Here is a 20150-nt window from a genome sequence, read left to right as displayed (position 1 = left end):
GAGGTGATTACTAAGCTCCAAGTTCACGGTCCCAGAATCCCACCTGCCCATCCTGCCTCTGCCCCTGAGTACTTGCCCAGCTGCTCTGTCTCCTGGTAAGGCACGTAGACGTTGTTGAGGCCGCAGAGGAAGGCGGTCAGGATAATCGTGAGGATGAACATGAACCTGGCAGGGGGTGGGATGGGGGAGGGTCAGAGTAGGTCTCTTCCCTGGGAGAAGTCAGGCTCTGGGAAGAGAGATGGGGGTGATGGCTCCCAGTCTCAGCCTCTACTTGACAAGGATTCAGTGTGGTTATTATTGAGAGAAATTAGGGGGTGGGAAATGAGAAGGGATTTAAAGGGTGCTGAAGCAGAAGCTCTCCCTCCAGAATAAAGGATTCTGGGTTGAAACAGTCAAAGCTGGGGATGGGCCAGGCTCCCAGGGAGGGACCGAGATGCTGAGATGTGGTACAGGGATGAGGGAGAGTCACAGAGTCCTACTGGACAGGATTTATCACCAGTGGAGTTAAAGCCACATGTGAGTTGAGCTGGCTGGCAACACGGAAGGCTAGCAGAGTCTCAGGGGTGGGATGGCAAGTTCTCCAGGCTGAGCTGAGCTGAAGACGTTCACAGATGTAACCAGGGCTTTTCCCATCAAGGGCACCCACACCCATCCCACCTCAGGCAGGGCTTTCCCAGGGAAGCGGGCATGAACAATGAGCTCTGATTAGGGTGAAAGGCCAGGTAGGCTGTAAATGATTAGATGATAATTACCAGGCAGACCAGATAATTCCATGAGTTCCAAGAGGAGTTGTACAATGGAAACCATCCAAAGGGACCCCTGAGTCCAGTGCCTCACCACAAAGATGGGAAAACTGAGCCCCAGAGAGGGCCATGGAGACAGCAAAGGAACTGGGACTGGAATGCCAGCCAAGGGATCTTTCTGCTATTGGTGGTTCCTGATCTTTGGAGTCATTGGGCCTCTTTGAGAATTAGATGAAAGTTATAGACCCTCTCTGCAGAGAAATGTACCTTTACATTTACATCCAAAAATTTGCCGGTAGTTTCAGGGTTTCCGAGGTCTCTGGAGCCTGTACAAGCAACCCAGGATAGAATCCCTGTGCTAACTAGAGCTGGGGAGCTTCAGAAGGAGGTCAGGTGGGGTCCATCGGAGGGGAGGATGCTCTGAGCAGGGGCAGTACGCACCGGATCATGTCGTCGATCATCCTGCCAATGGAAATCTGCAGGGTGCCCAGCGACTCGTGGGCCGGCAGGATATAGGCCAGGCGGGTGAAGCAAAGAGCACCTCAGCCAGGAACTGGTGGTCCTGCGTGCGCCACTCGCTCTGCTCTGTGCAGGTGGAACGGGGTTGGGGGGCTGAGGCCGAGAACCAAGGAAGAGAGGGGACTGGGGGACTCAGGGCTGAGCTGGGAGGCACTCACCAGCCGAGGTGAAGTAGCGGCAGGCAGCCCCGTCCGGGGCATCCCGGCAGTGCCTGTGGGCCAGCCCGGCCAGGAGCACGAAGGCCACCAGGTACAGGGACAAGGCGACCGTGTCGAGGATGTTCCACCAGTCCGGGAGGTAACTGCACAGGCCCTCGATCCACACTTCCTTACACTCAAACCACAGGAAGCCTGAAGGAGGTGGTAGGGAGCCAGGACAGGGTGAGGCACCTCCTCCGTCCAGGTCAGAGCTGGGCTGCAGGTATGGTTGGTGGGGGGAAACTATCCATGGGGTGGGAGAACTAAAATATCAAAGGCATGAAATGGATAAAATGTAGACGTTTAGTCTGCTTAAGTACAGAGATCTTACGTGAAAATAAAAAGAACTCCTGGCTGATGCAGACTCAGCTGCCACGGAGCCTGTGCCACTGATCCCAGTTGGCTGATAAACTCAGTAAGTGAGTAACACCTGAAGAAGCTGGTTATTGGGAGGGAATGATTGAAATCTGCTTCTCCCTTCCCTCCACCAAATACATATTGGACAACTATTTAAAGAATATTGATTTGAAGGGGCTCCAAATTATCAACCTGCTCATTATCAGCCCGGGGCCCAGGGCCTGACCTGGGGATGGAGGGTCTTGGGAGCTGGACCCCATTAGCCAGGTGACCCTGCCACGTCGTACCCTTCTCCATTCCCTGGGTACAAGCAAGTGCTTTTTCACTCATGGTTCTGTCCACCTAGAAAGCCCTTCCACACCCTTTTGAAGGCAAGCTCACCTTCTGGCCCAGGACAAATCTTACCTCCTCTGTGAAGCCTTCCCTAACCGGGGGAGTGAGTTCTCACAGCTCTCTTCAGACCTCTGTGGTACCATTGCCGTGGGGCACTACAGGATATCTCTTCCTGGGTCTGCCCCCATCCCCTCCCCTGAACTTTGAACCCCTCAAGGGCAGGGACCATGGCCTATTCACCTCCTTGCCCCCGGTGCTCAGAACAAGGCCCAGTAGTTACTATTGAATAAAAACTGATTAAGCTGCTACCATGTGCCAGTGGGATCCTGTGGTGAATAAGACAAATACAGTCCCTGGCCTCCCCGGGTTCATAACCGAGTGAGGGAGGCGGGCACGTAGCCAAGTCGTTACAAGCCAGTGCGGTAACTGCTAAGGTGGAAAACGGGGGAACAGAGGCTGTTGTGAGAATGTTTAGGAACAGATCCTCACCCTGATTTGGGGACCAGGGAAAGCTTCACTTCTCCCAGAAAGTGACGATTGAGCTGAGACCTGACGGAGGAGTAGGAGCCAGCCAGGTGAAGGCGCAGCGTGGACGGGGAGAGGGCTGTGGGGAAAGAGAACGTGCGCGGGCCTGGAGACAAGCAGTGCAGGGCGAAGTGAGAACTGCATCCGTTCCCACGGCAGCAGAGGGTGGATGTTTATTTATATACGTTGAATGTGTAGAAGGAACCCTATTTAGTTTATCTGTGTGTTCTCAGGGCTTCACTCACAGTAGGGCAGCAGCAAGTGTTTATTGCATGAAGAAACGAGGAGTGTTGTTTCTTAAGACTTCCTCCCCCGTGGGCAGGAACTGTATTGGTTTCATCTGCACCCAATACAGGTCAATAATGTTTAGTAAATAACTGGATGAGAAACTTCTCCTCTTACATGGCTCTTGTTTTCTTCCCCAGAGTTTCTTGGCCAAATATTCTTTCAGGCCTTACCGACTGCCTTGGTACAGGGTGGAGTAGCGGACTTAGTCTACTGGTGTCTTGGGAGTTTGCTAACCAAGCTAGAGATAAGTAAAGGGAAGACAGATGAGGAAGGGACCCCCAGTCCAGCTGCTGAGCTGACCAGCCAAATGCTCGGTAGAGCTCTGGAGGTTACTGTCAACTGCATTTGCTGAATTGTTTGAGAATACTCAATTCTGCTATAGAAGCAAAGAACACCAATGGAATGGCTGGAACTTATGCATTAAGCATATATAAGTTAGTTATCCGGGTGACATGTTGGACAAATCAAGTAGAGCATATGTGTGTGAACATATGTAGAATATTTAGGGTAGACACTAAATATTAATGATACGCTGAATATACACGAGGCAGATGAGGCCCTTAGGATTCATCAGATCTTAAATCAGCTACCCACTGGTGATACCCATTCTGGTCTCACATGTCCTCTGCCCAAAAATTGCGAAGAAAAGTCACAGCTGTTCACCAGGATGGTTAGTAAGCTACAGCTGTGGTCAGACATACTTGCCCCTGTGTTTCTCCTACCAATCAAGTGTTGGGGCCAGGCTGCTTCCGGCTGTTGTATCCTCTGCTCAAACCTCAACTCTGGTCCTCGAAACACCACCATCATAAGTACACCATTTATGGGTTTAATAAACTGTATGATTCAAGCATCTTAATTTGGTCTGTGAGCCTTTCTGTTCCATGACCTTCGGGATAGATTGCCTGGTGGTGTACTTGCTGGCTACCATTACACCAAGGTAATCTCCCACCGGACACAGTGGACCAGTGTCTTATTTGTGAGAGGATATGAACATCCAGAATGGGTAGTGACTGATGCCAGGGTAGGGGAAGAATGGGGTCCTTGCTCAGGGGGCCTATCACAGGGCTAGGTCCCCTGATTAGAGGTGAAGGGGAAACCCTTGGTGGACTAGAGCCCGGAGGGGTCTGGTTATATGTTCAGGGAGCATCTACAGGGGCAGCCCCCCTCCATGGGGGTGCTTACTGTGAAGAAAAGTGAGGGGGCCCCCAAGGGGGTCTGCCACAAATAAAAGGCCCCACACATGTACCTGCAACCCAAACCATGTGTAGTGAAGTCTCCCAGACACTCTGGCTGCGGCCTCAGAAGGTACTCAGCTGCGTCTCCATGACCAGGGACTCTCCCAGCAGGAAGATGCGGAACCACAGATAGGAGGCCGAGTGCAGCAGGAACTTCAGCACCGGGATCTTCATCAGGCGGCCCAGCTTGGGGGAAGGAAGGAGAGCAGGGCTCTCAGAGTCCTGTTCAAATCTCTCCCCACCCTGGATAACTTCCGGGATGCTCAGCCGCCACGTGTTTCCTCCTCTCATTCACTCACTTATTCAGACATTTATCAAGAATGTACTATTAGGCCTTCCCCTTTCATATCTATTTTTTCCCTCACAACCGTATGAGGTGGGTATCGTTATTCCCATTTTTTAGCTAAAGAACTGAGGATCACAGAGATAAAGTAACTTTCCCTGGAGGGTCCCACGGGCTCTTCAATCACAACCATGTTAAAAATAAATTCATCACTTTTGATCCCAAACTTGTTCCTTCTCCTCTTCCTCCTGTTTCCCCATCTTAGAAAACGTCCCAGCCACCCAGACCAGGAAGCTTAAAGGCATCTCTACATCCTCTCTCTCATACACTCTGACAGTCTCCCTAACTCCCGCCCCTCCCCCAATCCATCCTTTACACCACTAGGAGAGAGAGCTTTCTAAAACACAAAACTAATAGGATCTCTCAGCTCATTACAGTCTTCCAGTGGCTCCCATCATTGCATAAGGCTCTGTGGGACCCGGGCCCCTGCTTACTTCCCACCACTCGCCATTTGCACTTATGCTTTAGCTGCACAGAATTCCTCTCAGTCTCTCTAATAGTTTGCATTCTCCCTCCCTGGGCCGTTGATGGACATGCTGTTCCTGCTTCCTGGAGCACTGCTCACCCTAATCCTCACTTGATTTACAGGTACCTGGCTTGCTCTTTATTATATCCCCAGCACCAGGCACGATGCCTGGTTCATAGTAGGGTCTCAAGGAAATATTTGTTGGGTGAAGGAATAGAAATATCTGGGTCCACAAGGGCTCCCAAAGAATTTGTAGGTTGGGGCAGAGTCTCTAGGAGATTATAGGGCTGTATATAGGACTCAGGCTTTGGAGGCAGAGAGACCTCAGTTTCAATCCTGACTCTGCTATTTACTGTGGACAAAAGAGCATTCTGTTCCTTGTGTCTCCACTGTAAAATCCAGGTGCAATGCCTACCTTCCAGGACCACCTCAAATTACCTAATGGGAACATTCCCAAAGTGCCCGGCCCAGGGCCTGGCATAAAACAAGTGCTCAATAAGTGACAGTTATCATTACTTCTATTCTTAGTACCCGGGACTTGGGCGCCAGCCAGTGGCCAAGGCAGAGGAAGGGCGTGGTGAGGAAGATGAGGAAGGCGACCAAAGAGCTTCCAGGTAGTGGTGCTTCCACGCCAGCCAGCCAGGTTCCCACGCCAGATGGAGGACAGGACCTGCTGGCAGATGGGGGGTGCTACGAACTAAGCAGAGATGGGAGTGAGGAGAGGGGGTGGCCACCAGCCAGGGAAGAGGAAGGGGAGCCAGTTGGGTGCACTGACTTCCCTGCCATAGAGATTGAACCATGTTTTATTTCTTCCCAGGCCAGTCAGCTCAGAAGAGAGGCAACCCACTTGCCATGTGACCTTGGGAAGACCCCACCCCTCTTTGGGACTTGGTTTCCTAGTCTATGAAGAAGTTGAATTCAAAGATTTTCCTGGACTCTCCAGATCCTGCATTCTTGAATCTAAGTCAGGCAGTGGTGGGTGCAACTGGGTACCCAGTCCCAGAACCCTCAGGATTCCTTGTCTTCTTAGAGATGTGAGGCACCAGCCTGCATGGTCTTGAGGAGGGAGGAGCAGGGAAAGTGGGCTTTGGTGTCTTGGGGAGCCATTGTGAAGGAAGGTTTTTGGTTAAGCTCCTGGTGGGTTAGGATATCTAGGGTAGGTGAGAGGGAGGAGTAAGGGGTGGGGGAGGCTAGAAGAAGAGCATGTCTTAGGCTTAGGGGGCAGGCATCTAATGCAATGGGGAACCATGGAATCACTTGACACTTAAGCCCTGAGAGATGTAGTCTAATCTTGCTGAATAGAGTGAGATACTGAAGTCTAACAACAGAAAAAGACCACACCAAACCTACTCAGCAGGCCAGAGGCTGAGCTGAGGGTAAGACCCAGAAGTCTGTTCTGAAGGTGGGGTCTGGATGGGTAATGGGACTTCCAAGGGCTGGGGAGAGGTTAGGGACTTAGACTGAAGGTAAGAAGGGCGGGTGGGAGACCCACAGGATCAAGGGCCTAGATAGAAGGGTGCTCAGAGTGAAGATCTAAGAGGGGTCCTGAGGGCAGGGAAAGGACTTGCTTAGGGTTGGAGCGGGGACTACGCAGAGGTGGCGGGGCAAGGGGGTCAGGGCAGGGCGGGGGGAGGAGGGGGTGGGTAGGGCCCAGCTGACCCACTTCTGGTTGTAGGTGATGGCCAGTCGCAGCCTCGCCAGGTTGGGGATGCCTTCCTCAAAGGCCTGGCCCAGACCCTCGGCCTCGGGCTCAGTCTTGCTGTCCTTGCCCAGGTCATTGAGCACCACAGTGACCTCGCTCTGGTGCCGGCACATGCCCAGCAGTTCAAAGCTGTAGTCCTGGCTCAGCGACTCCAGGGCAGTGTACTCGGGCTGTAGGGAGAAGTCCGTGTGTGCTTGCCACCCTGGGGGCCCAGCCCCATTAGGTCAGCCCCCACCCTCCCAAAAGTGGGTCCAGGACTCTGTCCTACCTCGGCCGTCACTTCCCCACAGCTGGTGTCACCCTGAGTCCTCTATTCCTTTCTTCCCTTCCACCCCACCTGTCCTCTTGGCTATAACAAGGCACTTCTTGGGTCAACTTTGCTTCTCTGTTGCTGCATCTACCTCATTGCTGAGTCATTTCAACTCAGACCCCTCCGTCACCTTTGTCCACCCCTTGTACTTCCTCTTCCCTATTCCTTTCCCACTTCTGCTCCTATTCTTCATGCCTTCTTGGGTTCATTGAATTACTTTTGAGCACCTACCTTATATGAGAGCCCGTGCTGGCAGTTTTAGGAGCTGCAGACACGAGTGGGCAGTTCTTGTTTCCACTTTACCCGTCCTAGCCTCAGTTTTACTTGGGGCCCTAACGCCAGAGAGAATCCAGGCTAGGATTTTAGGAGGCTAGGTCTGAGGCCCAGCATGGTCCCTCAGGTGGTGTCACACTGGGTAAGGTATTTCCCGTATCCAAGCCACAGCCCCCTTGCCTGGAAAGTGGGGATGATCATTCCTGCTGCCTCCTTCTGTGGGCTGCTACGAGGATGAGGGACGGTCCTTTGGAAAGGGCTGCTCTTGCCTGCTACCCGTGAAGTGGAGGCTCTTCATTCCCTGATCCTTCTACGACTCTGGAGAAGCAGCATGCTCTTCCCTGAGCTCGTCTGGCACAGGTCACATCCTGCCCTAGGACTCTGTTAATATCCTTGTTTGTTTCCCCACCTAATGGTAATCTTGACCATGGGGACCAAGTCTGCCTGGCACAGAGGGGATGTCAGTGGACGAGTGATGGATGGAACTGGACTGGTGAATTCAAAGCCCCTGACCGGTCCCTGCCTCCAGGCCTCCCTGGCTCCCCTTCACGCATTCTGTCTGCACAGGGTTCCTGCACTCATCCCACGTCTACTTTTACTAGCCGAGAGTCTTTGCTTGGAATGAATCCCTACCTCAAATATCCTCCCTACTCCTCTTCACTTGTGTTAAACCACCTGGTTGTGTAGCCAAGGTTAATCCCACTTCTTCCAAGGAGTCTGCCCTGCACACATCTGTAGATTCCTGACCTCTTTTCTGCTCCTTCGAAGCCCTCTGGTACCATCCACAGAGACCCTGAATGAAGCTGAGCATCCTGGGAGTCTTGTCTGCCTCTCTCTGCCCTCTCTCTCCCTGCTGTGATCACAAGCATGAGGCCCCAGCACACAATGCTCTAGGGGGGACCACACAGTAGGTATTCAGAAAGGACAGGTTCTACTGAATGTCATCTCTAAGTCTGTCCAGCTGCCTTCCAATCTATGTTCTCTCTCCTCCCTCAGACAGACCCAGGAGACACCTAGGATAGGGTCTGTTCCACCCCCATGAGACTAGGTGCCCCTAGAGTGACAGCCAGTCTGCAATTAGAATGAGATCCCCCTCAGGGCAGAATTCTGCAGCTCCCCATCAGAATGGAGGTTTCCTGAGAACATCTTTCTGTTGTTTCCCTCTTCCCAGAACACCCACCACAGGCCCAACCACGCCCCGGTGGAAGGACAGAAGGACAGATACGGGGCACCGAGGGCAGGGGAAGGGAGCAGAAACTAACCTTAAACTCAGGCTCCTGGTGGGCAAGGCGCCTGAGCTTGCAGCTGAGCTGGAAGGCAGCCAGCATGGCGTCCTCGCTGGCCAGTGAGAGGTGGGCGCAGCTGGCAATGCCACGGCAGGTGTTGATGCGGGACAGGGAGAACTGGAGCAGATCGTAGCAGCATGTGTTGCTGCACTCGAGGCAGGCACAGGAGATGGGGTGGGGCCGGGCGATGGTGTGGCCCTGGTCCATGAGCAGCTGGGTGATCTCATACAGGTCCTTCTGGCAGGCCAGGGTGAGGGGGGTGACACCAGGGGCAAAGCGGGGGCCATTGATTGATGAGTCAAAGAAGGCCAGTGAGAAAGACCAGACCTGGTGTCCACCTTGCGGCTTTTCTCCCGTTCCAGCCAGGCCAGCAGGCGGCGCACCACTGCCAGCTGGTTTTTGTCCACAGCCACCAGCAGGGCCTCGTGGATCTGCCGTAAGTCGAACTTGACACTGGCCAACAGCACATCAGTGATGGCCTCGTGGCCCAGGCGGATGGCCAGATTGAGGGCCCCCCTCCAGGAGCGGTCCTCAGCCTCCTCCACATTCTGCAGGGGCCCGCCTGGCCCGCCGTCTGTGGCCTCAACCCGCAACTCCAGCAGCTGCTACACCAGGTCCAATGGCACCCAGCAGCGGAGGTGGGAAATTCAGCTTTCTGTTCACGATCTTGGTCCACTTAGGCTGAGGCTGGATGAAGGAGTAGAGGGTGGGACCCCGAGTCTCCAACCTCCTTTGCTTTGGGGCCTCCCTCACCCTTCCACCTTCAAGCCCTTAACCCTCTATACCCAGGCAACATTATAGCCTTCCTATCCCAAACACACAATAACACAAATTTCCATTTTTGTTTTAGGTAACACTTATGTAGTGCTTAAGTACAGGTAGTTTTCAAAACCCTTCATAAGTAAGTAACTCATTCAATTCTTAAATATCCCTGTAAGGTAGGAGCTGTCATTCCCTCTTTAACAGGAGAAGAAGCTGACGTACAGACATGCCAAACCACTTAGACGAGGTGGGCCGCCAGGCAGTCTGGCTGAGGAGGTGGTATTGCTAATTACTCTTCCATGCTACTTCTCAACTCAAAGAGGAATTATTAGTAGTAGCTTTGGGATTTCTGGAATCTCTACTTCTTCAAAAGCCCCCAAATGTGGGATATGAGAATGTAGGTAAGTAAATACTTTCCCTCTTTTAAGGAAAATAACAATGCTACCACTTTTATCTGTTTTACTCTGAAATTAAATTCCACATTAAATGTTATATACTCTAGTATATATGGTTTATATAATGTGATCATCTTGTATAATGACAATACAAATGTCCCCCCACCCCAATTATGTCTGTGTAGGGAATACATCTCATTTCCGTATTTTCCAGGAATCAATCATTTTAGAAATACCCTTTCATACCGTAATAATAGCTTCTTGTATATTTTTGTTAAGCTGTTAGTAAATAATATCCCATTTACTGGTATGAAATGTTGATGATAATATTTAGAAAATTGGTCTTGGTTGAAAAATGCATTTTTTTCTTTTTAAAAAAATTTAGTAGCTTAAAACCACAAACATTTATTCTCTTATGGTTCTGGAAGTCAGAACTAAATCATATCATTGGGCTAACGTCAAGGTGTTGGCAGGGCAGGGTGGCTCTAGGGGAGTATTCTCTTTCGGCTTCTAGAGCTATACTCCCTGCATTCCTTAGTTTATGGCCACTTCCTCCATCTTTAAAAGCCCGCGGCATAGACTCTCCACACCTCCTGAAGATTTGAAGATCAAAGATTAAAAGAATTTTTTTAGTCACCATTTTATTGTGTGGATTCTCAGTTTAGGAGAGTGCCAGAGCTGGGTCTGACTGGGGGCCCCTCCCTCAGAACAACTTCCATCCTCACAGGAACCCACACACACAGTGGGTTCCAAACGTGGGCAGCCCGAGAAGGAGTAGGCTGAAGCAGGACAGGGCTGTGCTGGGAGCCTAACCCCGCGCAGGCACACAGATCTGCCCAGGACCAGCTTCCATCCTGTTGACATCCTCTCCCAACTGCTCCTCCCTCGGGAAGTCCTAGAGCTCCCGAAGGACAGGTCCAGACACGTCTACACAGGAGGGTCTTTGAACTGGGCTCTTCCCAAGCCCCTAAGCTCTGATCAGGCCTCGTAGCAGGATCCCACCAGGCTCTCCTCCACCAACCTGCCAGCTCTGCCCTTTCCTGCTTTGGGCGGCATTTCTCCCCCCACCCCAGTGCTGCCTTGTCCCTCTCTCCCACCAGGCCCCAGCCCATCCTCACTGCTCTTCTCTTCTGGGCCCAGGTTTGGGCCTCCAATGGCTCTCCTCCCACCTGCGGGGTGATGTCCACCTCCTGCATGGCAGCTAGCATGTCCCTGCCGCCCTTCTGGGTCAATCTATTGTTTTAATCACAGCCAGAAATGGGACCAGGATTGGGGAAGGCAGGGGAGCTGAAGACCTCTTACCATGAGGTGGTCCACGGCTGCATCCACCTACACTGGCAGGGATGGAAGGATGGATCTCCTGCTCCTCTGTCTGCTCCCCTGACTGTGCCCAACTTCCTCTTTCCTACCCTTTCAAAACCCCACCTGGGGCCCTCCCTCTGCCAGGACCAGCTGCTCCCCCTCTGCCCTGTACCCTGGAGACCATGGGAACTGGTGTTAAGTGCCACACAATGAAATCTGGGAAAGGGGAGAGGACATAGTTGCTCTAGAAGGTGGGAATACAATTTAGAAAAACATAGGTGGAAGGGAGCTTAGTGACCCCCTGGTCCAACTGCCCCATTGTACTGATGGGGACTGGGATTTGCCCAAGGTTCCACAGCCAAGCTGAGACCTATTCCTTAGTCATTAGCCTATCTGATCCCCATAAAACTCTGAACAGGAGGATGGGATTTTTTCTCTGTTACTGAGGGTTGACTCTGGGCCCAAGATAAATAACTTGCTTAAAGTCACACAGCAACACTGTTACCTGATTATCCTAGAGAGGGAAGCCCCAAAGGATTCTGAGAGTTCAGCTCAGGGGACGCTGGAGGTCAGTCTCATGCTCAAAAATCACTCTCACCTTCCCAGGACACCACAGGATTCTTATCTGTCGGGCAGTGCTTTTCTTCTCACGGGGCCTCAGTTTTCCTCTCAGGAAAATGGGCACGAGGATGCACACCACTCACTGAGGGGAAGACATTCTGGACTGTGTCCCAAAGCCCTCGAGAGATCACCAATTCTACCCCAGAAGTTCCAAAGAAGAGAAAGACGGAGCTGTCCTTGGGAGAGTAGGGTGCCATGGTGACAGAAGCCTTGACAACTGGGAGTGGGGAGCCCAGAGGTGACCTCAGGCAGAGTCCTAAGGGAATGAGTGGAGGGGAGGAGAGAGGGCGGCTTGGCCTCATCAGCCCCTCTCAGCTGTCAAGAGACCCACTGCCCAGTTTCCGTCACAGAGGGCGGCGGGGGCCAAAACCACAGGACTTCATGGCTCATGCCGGAAGGACCTCCCCACACATGCTGACATGTTCTTCTATTTCTCCTGCTGAGAACAGCAACTGGCAGATAGGGCACTGGACCCAGGAAATGGGTGGTGAGCTCTCAGGGGAGGACACCCATAGTACAGACGGTGATGAAGATGGTGACGAGGAGGGAGAGGCCTGGGGAGGTGGGGAGGTCTCTCCACAAGTGGTAGCATGCTGGGGAAGCATCACAATGCTGAAGGAGCCTGAGGGGGAGAGGAGAGAAGGAGGTGAGAAAACTGGGCCTGCTCCCAGGCAGGAGGCCACCCCAAGTGGCCTGAAGGGAACATCTGCTGTCAAAATGCAGCTGTTTTTGCAGGAAATTTACTGGGGTTGAATATTTTATGCCTGAGAGATACTATCCAGTCATGAATCCACCACACATTTATTGAGTGTCTACTATGTGCCTGACACTGTGTTAGGAGCTGAGGGACGTAAGCCCAGGCCTATCCTCATGGCCTATGGCATCTAGGGGACCACAAATAACTGCGACACAAAGCAGAGGGTGAGAAGTGCTAAGCCCAAGGGAATCAGAATGCTGCAGGAGCTCAGCTGGGAGACATTATCTGAGATCAGAGAAGACTTGGCAAATAAGTACCATTTGAACTGAGACTTAGAGAGGAAGCAGAATGTGGTCATGGAGGAAGAAGTTATGAATGAAATTCTAGGCCCTCTCTGATAGTGTTTTATTTTGCCGTGTTTCATGTTTCTCCGAGGACAGGGCCGATGTCCCTTCCTCGGCTTGGTGGACACAGTGTGAATAGGTATTCAATACAGATTTGTACGTAACTGCAGATGACAGAGGCCAGGTGTCCAAGTTCACGTTTCCTGGCAGCATTCCCAGATCTCCCATTCCTCCCTCAAGGGATGCCTGGTGCTCCCTCAACCAGCCCTGTGCCCGAGCAGCTTACCTGCACAAATGGGGCACTGTCTGCTATCCTGGACACCACTGCTTCGGGCCTGGGGTTGCTGGTGTTCTCTTTGGCCTGCCTTTGCTAGCCCCCTCTGTTTTGGCCGAGAGTTTGAGTTGAATACAGGCCTGTGAGAAAGAATAGTTAAAGACCAGCTGTTAGCAAGAGGCCCTCAGGGCTGAAGGAGCCTCAAACCAGGGTGAAAATGTAGATTAGTTGATGTGGAGCCAGCAGCCCTGGGTTGGGGTCCTGGTTTGCTCACTTGATGTGTCAGACTTGAGGGAAGTCATTTAACCTTTGAACATCTGAGAAGAGAGCTTCTATCACTGTCCTCAGGTTTCTTGTTATTATTTTTTTATCAAGACATAATGCATATCCTGTAAAATTCATCCTTTTAAAATATATTATTCAATGGTTTTAGGATATTCACAATGTAACCACGACAACTATCTAATTCCAGAACATTTTTTATCACCCCAAAAAGAGACCCTGAACCCATTCGTAGTCACTCCCCACTCCTCTATCCCCACATACTCTGGCAACCACTAATCTACGTTCTGTCTCTGTGGATTTGTCTATTCTGGAATCATATAACATGTGGTCTTTTGTGACTAACTTATTTCACTTAGCTTATTTTCAAGGTTCATCCATGTTGTACCATCAGTACTTCATTCCTTTTTCATGGCTGAATAATATTCCACCACAGATATACACACATTTTGTTTATTCATCAGTTGATGGACATTTGGGTGGTTTCCACTTTTTGGCTATTATGAATAATGCTGCTATGAGCATTTGTCTATACATTTTTGTGTGAAGATCTGTTAGCAATTATTTGGGGGTATATTCCTAGGAGTGGGATTGCTGGGTTATATGGTAACTCTATGTTTAGCTTTTTGAGGAACTGCCGAACTGTTTGCCAAGATGGCTGCACCATTTTACATTCTCAGCAGCAACATATGGGGGTTCCAATTTCTCCCATCTTTGCCAATGCTTGTTATTGTCTTTTTTGATTACAGCCATCCCAGTGGGTGTGAAGTGATCACTGTGGTTTTGATTTGCATTTCTCTGATGGTTAATGATAGGGAGCATATTTTCACGTGCTTATGGGCCATGTGTATATCTTCTTTGGAGAAGTCTATTCAGATCCTTTGTCCATTTAAAAAATTAGGTTATCTTTTTATGATTGAGTTCTAAGGGATCCTTATATATTCTAGATACAAGCCCCTTGTTGAATATATGATATGCAAATATTTTCTCCCATATTCTGTGAGTTGTCTTTTTATTTTCTCAATGCTGTCCTTTGAAGCAGAAAACGATTTAAATTTTAATGAAGCCCATGAGATACAGTGTACTTGTCTTTAGATCCTGGTTCACTCCAGGACCACGCCTAGCTCCATGCTTGACACCATGTGGGCAAGGATATCTTTTCTCTGCTACCTTCTAGGTCCAGACCATGAGATCAACACCCAGGCACCAGGGTGCTCTCTGGTATAACTGAAACATGAGTGGGGGAAGGACAGGTGCAGAAGGGCAGTAGGTTGGGGGAGGTGATCTGGGTCTTTCAGGTTGACCTACTTACCTTTGGGCTTGCACTTTAGGCCTCTTCGTCCTGCCCACATCTTTCTCTGTGTTTTGTTCGTCTGGTCTGGGCTCTGTGTTAGAAATGCTCATTAAATCTAGCTCACTAACAAAAGGACCTTCACATATGATATTCCTTATTTTGAGAATATTCTTTCTATCCCCCTTCCCTGGTCAATTCTTTCTCGTTCTTCAAGTCTTAGATGAAAAATTCCCATGAGGCAGGATTCTCTCATCTAAATCTCGTCATCCTGTTATGCTTTGCCTTTGAAGTACTTACCACAGTTTTAAGTTTTAGATTTCCTTGTGTGACATGGACGAGTATCTCTCCGTTAGGGTAGGAGCATTGCAATTTTATTTACTGTGGTATCCCTGGCACCTAGCCCAGGGCCTTGCACATAGAGACGTGCAATTAATATCTGTCAAATGAACGGTAACAAAAGCTAGCAACAACCATCTGTCTAGTTATTCAGAACTTATAAAGCACTACGTATAGCATTTACTATATTTTAAAGTGCTTTTGTAGCTCCAGCACCCAGCCTGTAGGGTGCCCCCTACAGGTTAGTTTAGTTAGTTCCCTCCCCAGTCTCTGTCTTTTAAAATGATAACCTACATCCTTCCTTATGTGGTAGGTAGCTTCTGAAATGACTCCCATTGGTTCCTGCCTCCTGATATTCATGCTTCTCCCTTGAGTGTGGACAGGACTTAGTAATTTGCTTCTAATGAACAGAATATGGCAAAAGTGATGGGATGTCACTTCTGTGATTAGGTTACCGACCCCTTTCTTGCTAGCACTCTCTCTCTGGCCCTCTAGCTGGCACACTCTGATGAAGCAAGCTGCCATGTTATGAGATGCTCTATGGAGAGGCTCTCACGGCAAAGGAACTGAGGAAAGCCTCAATCCAACAGCTCTTGAGGAACTGAATCCTACCAACAACCATGTGAGTGAGCTAGGGAGCAGACCCTTCCCAGTTGAGCCTTGAGATGACTGCAGCCTGTGACAGATCCAGAGCCAGAGGACCCAGTTAAGTCACACCTGGATTCCTAACCATGAGAAACTGTGAGATAATATTGTTTTCAGCCACTAAGTTTTGGGGTAGTTTGTTATACAACAATAGATAACAAATGTACCTTATTTCTGCAATGAAATAATACACTCATGATTTCACTAATTCGTTCAGTTCTTTGAAATGACAAATAAACCACTCCTTTTAAAAAAATTTTCCCAATGAAGCAATGAGTGAAACCAAGGGTTTTCACTGAGATTGCTACTTGTTTCCTCTCTCTTGTTGTCTAGAATAATGAAAAGGACAAGAACTCTGGGGTTCAAATCCTGGCTCTGCCACTTATTAGCTGTGTGACTCAGTATGTAACCTCTCTGAACCTCAGATTCTTTTGTAAAATGAGTTTGTTGTGAACATTAAATAGATAAAGTTAGTAAAAGTGCCTGGCAATGTCTGGTGCAAAGTAGGAACTCCAAAATGTTTAATCCTTTCTTCCTCTGTGATGAAACCACATTACTCCCCTACTTTATTTCTCCAATAAGCTCCACATACCACTGTTCCAACTTAATTGCCCTTCTGAGGTGATCACAGAACATTGATACTGCAAGAGGCCTAAATACTATTTGGTTTAATTCTTTCACTTTGAAGATGAGAGATTTGAGGCCCAAAGAGATAAGGACTCTTGGTTCCTTGCTCTTTCAATTACTATACAGTATTTGATTTTTCTTCTGGTAACAAGACACTGACAACTGTCTTTTCTCCCATTTGAATTCCCATTTGTGAGCCATCCTTGTGTAGCAACGATGGATTCAGGGAGGAAGCAGGGTGCTGAGGGAAGTAAGGAGCCAGAGGTAGGTCATGGGGCCTCGCCTGTGCTGTCCCGATGACCGGGACCTGGTTCTGCATGGTTGTGTTTTGGGCTTACCACACGGGCTGGAGGTGCCTTGGGGGCAGCTGAAAGCACCATGCAGGCTGAACACCCCGAAGTCCCTGGCTGCAGCTGCTTTAGGATATTCCTGAGCTCTGAAATTTCCTTGGTGGTCCTGCAGGGAAACAGGGAGTACTTGGCTTCATTCAGAACACAGACTCCATTCTGCTCACCCAGGTCAGTGGCATCTAACCAAGAAAGCCAGTTTGATATACAGATGGGGTTAGGCCTAGAATATGTAATTAATTGGAGAACCCAGGCAGGGCCTGTATGCCTGTGAGTGACTTGGAAGCCTTTCTCCTCCAGGAGAAAGAACTGAGAAGTGGCAGAGAGATCTCCATTCTGGCAGCTACGTACGTTTGGGGATCTGGGAAGAATGTCCTCCAGGTGGAAGGATTAGCCAGCCAGGGGTTGGGACCAGACTTCTGAGCATCAGAAGAGCCCTGAGGAGAAGAAAATGGAGAAATATGAAGTACAGACATTCACCACCAGGGGACACTGCCTCCTAGTGCCAGGGATACTCCCAAAGTCAGGACTTCAGCTTAGTTAATGAGTAGTGTATCTGCTATAACTTGTACGAGGCACCTTGGCTTGTGTGTGTACACTCTCTTCCAGCTCTAAGATGTGAGAGTTGGTGATTTTGTGTACTTAGTTCCCCAATGCTAAGGGTTTTGTCGTGATCCTGAAAGACCCCGAGACAAAAGAACACAAGCTATTGGGAAAAACAGGGCTATGGGACTGATATCATGTGCAAATTTTTGAAAGCATATATATATATACTGACACACACATACACGTATTGTAAAAAATTTGTACATATGTAAATTGTACATGTATAAAATTGATTCACATAGGTACGAAACTCAAATCACTCATCCTTATACACCTTAGTGAGAGAAGCAAATTATACACACATACATATTTCTTTATGTTTAAAAATAGTTCTATTTTGAACTTTTGGGGATATTTTAGTCATTTTTCTCTTTTCATATTGTTTAAATTCCAGTAGGATTTATTTTGTGAACAATTTTGTCCACCTGCAACTAAAATCCTACCAATTTTAGCCACCACTTCTAGCCATCTATAAAAAGATGTGCATATAGATATCACGTCTCTTTCTAGCATCAGTCACTTTATCTAACTATCACAGGCATTTTTATAAACTTTCTGCTTCTAACTCCAGAAATGTCTGTGAGCAATAATCATGCACTAGATCATTTCTACATAGATTTTATTCATGTGGTATGCTACAGTTTCTTAATTCTTTGTCAAAATTCAATTTATCTGTGTCAGTTCATCAGTGGCTTTTTCCTTTTTTATTTTTCCAAATCTCCTTTTTTCTCTTGAATTTAAAAAAATAAAATTTTTTCCTTTATTTTTCAGCTCTGCTTCTATCACAGATTCTTTTATTTATTTTATTATTATTATTATTATTATTGGCCGCACCGCGCAGCTTGCGGGATCTTAGTTCCCGACCAGGGATCGAACCCGGGCTTTGGCAGTGAAACTGCAGAGTCCTAACCACTGGACCCCCAGGGAATTCCCTCACATATTCTTTTATAGGTAAATGTTTTTCTTGTAAAGCATGACTTTGATCTCATTTTGCAAGTTTGAGAAGTAGTATTTTTATTCACATTCACAGTTTACAATTTTCTAATATACCATTACAATCTCATCTTGGACCTAACATTAATTTTAAAATATTTTATTTAATTTTCCAGGTTTTTTTTTTTTTTTTTTTTTTTACCTAGTCTCATAAATTTCAGAGTGAATACTAATAGAAAGGATAACTAGATGGGTGTGTAAAGATGGTTTATTTAATCTTAACTATAAATGAGACTAAGCATCAGGAATTGAGCTTCTGAGCACAGGCTAAGTGGAGTCAGGTGGCCTGGGTTCAAATCCAGTCCAAGACTTATTTGGCAGTGACATGGGACACCCACTACATTTCTCTGTGCTTCTGTTTCCTAACTGAAAAATCAATGATCATGAAAGACCTTACCTCACAGGGTTATAAGCCTTATGTTATGCTTTCACTATAATATACCATTAGAATGACACATTAGAAAAAAGCCTATGGCATTTTATACATCTTAAATTATAAAACTGAGTGCCATCAATTCACTTCCATGTATGAATCCTCTCTTGTAGAAATGTTTCAGGATCTCCTCTCCCTGTGGTTTCAGTGAGGTACCTGCAATGTGTGTCATTCTGCTCTTGCTGTTCAATGCCTGACATTTTGGCTCTGGAGTTGCTGACTTCCTTCCTGCTTAATCCCACCATGGTCCTAAAGGTGCAGGGTAATTTAGATGGCCAGAATGGAAAGACTCTAGGAAGCCTTTATTTAGCCTATAATTAAGGAGACCTAATGTCCTAGTTTGCCCAGGACATCCTGCTTTAGGTCTGTTGTCTTGGTATAATTATTAATAGCACTCTTTTTTGCTCTCGAAGTATCTCAGTTTGGATGATAAATTTTATGGTGACCCTATCTACCACTCCCCTCTAAAGGTCATTTATATAATAAACATTTATATTAGAAAGCCTGCTTGTTCTAAGCACTGTCCTAGCTGCCAGGAATGCCTATGGAACAAGACAAACAGGTCCCTAATCTCACAGAGCTTCCACTTTACTGAACAGCCAGGGCCACAAAGCTCCGGAACACACAGGGACAGTATCAGAACCTGGCAGAGCACGAAGAACTGCCTCCTTTGATCCTTTTGCATTTTCAGCCCTTCCCATTACGGAAGAGTGAATCTCAGACTAAGAGTAAATCTCAGGCTTTACTTTGTCTCGGCGCTCTGGGTCTCTCCCATGGCTGTGCTACGAAAGCATCTCCTCCTCCTCTGCTCCAACTCCATTTTCTCTTCCCAAAGCTCGGTCTCTTGTTTGTTTCAGTAACCTCAACAGAAGTGACACCTGTGAGGTTCACTCTTGGGAATCAAAATTCTTTTGGTTCTGTCAAGTGTTTGAAGCTTCTGAAAAATGTACTGTGTGCACAGGAAGCGCTGTGGTGTAATGGCAGGAGGGCTGGTTCCAGTCCTTACGCTGCTCTGACTCACTGTGTCAATTAAAATATGTACATTTCCCTATCTGAGATATAAAATGAGGTGCTTGGGGCTTGATGATCTCTAAGTATTTTTTCATCTCTAGAACTCTATGACTCTAGCCTTGTGTGACTACACCTTCAGATTTGTTTGTGAGTGAATTATGGTGGAGCGTACTGGCTTGGAAAGATGAATGGAGACATAAGTGACAAGAAAGCAGGAGGAGTCAGAATAGGCTTAGGAAGAAGAAAAAATAACTAGAAAACTGGCTAAGAAAAGAGGAGGTCAATTCACCAGATACCTATCCATCTATACCTATACACAGTCAGAAACCCACACATCTTCTCTTAGGAGGATATGTGTATTGTACAGGGAGAGAAAGCAGGGGAACAAATGAAATTGCAGAGCACATATCTAAGAATGCAGCCGGCTGTGCTAGCCAGGTGGGCCAGGGGACAACAATGACAGAGGGACTGTAAGTGAGCCCTGGGGCTTTCAGGTGCTGGAAGGAAAAGTCTGATGAAAGCTATAGTCCCCAGGAACCTAGAAATAAAGTAGGAGATGAAGTTTGAATCCCAAAAGAATTTCATTAGGGCTACAGAACAAATG

General features: G+C 48.3%; 1 protein-coding gene across 1 annotated transcript in view; it reads right to left on the bottom strand.

Moving 5' to 3' along the window:
- LOC118898773 (short transient receptor potential channel 2) overlaps window positions 1-20150 on the bottom strand; it is a 38070-nt gene that overhangs the window by 8096 nt on the left and 9824 nt on the right. Inside the window, 18 exon segments of the mRNA XM_036859270.1 lie at window positions 73-165; window positions 1185-1275; window positions 1278-1328; window positions 1421-1612; window positions 4209-4383; window positions 5538-5606; window positions 5608-5703; window positions 6666-6878; window positions 8554-8895; window positions 8898-9195; window positions 9197-9264; window positions 11209-11235; window positions 11237-11278; window positions 12167-12279; window positions 12985-13112; window positions 14567-14639; window positions 16440-16612; window positions 16855-16940. Of these exon segments, the coding sequence (XP_036715165.1) occupies window positions 73-165; window positions 1185-1275; window positions 1278-1328; window positions 1421-1612; window positions 4209-4383; window positions 5538-5606; window positions 5608-5703; window positions 6666-6878; window positions 8554-8895; window positions 8898-9195; window positions 9197-9264; window positions 11209-11235; window positions 11237-11278; window positions 12167-12279; window positions 12985-13112; window positions 14567-14639; window positions 16440-16612; window positions 16855-16940 (2330 nt within the window).

Source organism: Balaenoptera musculus, chromosome 8 (genome assembly GCF_009873245.2).
Source record: "Balaenoptera musculus isolate JJ_BM4_2016_0621 chromosome 8, mBalMus1.pri.v3, whole genome shotgun sequence".
NCBI lineage: Eukaryota > Metazoa > Chordata > Mammalia > Artiodactyla > Balaenopteridae > Balaenoptera > Balaenoptera musculus.
This window is presented reverse-complemented; position numbering and strand designations above follow the sequence as displayed.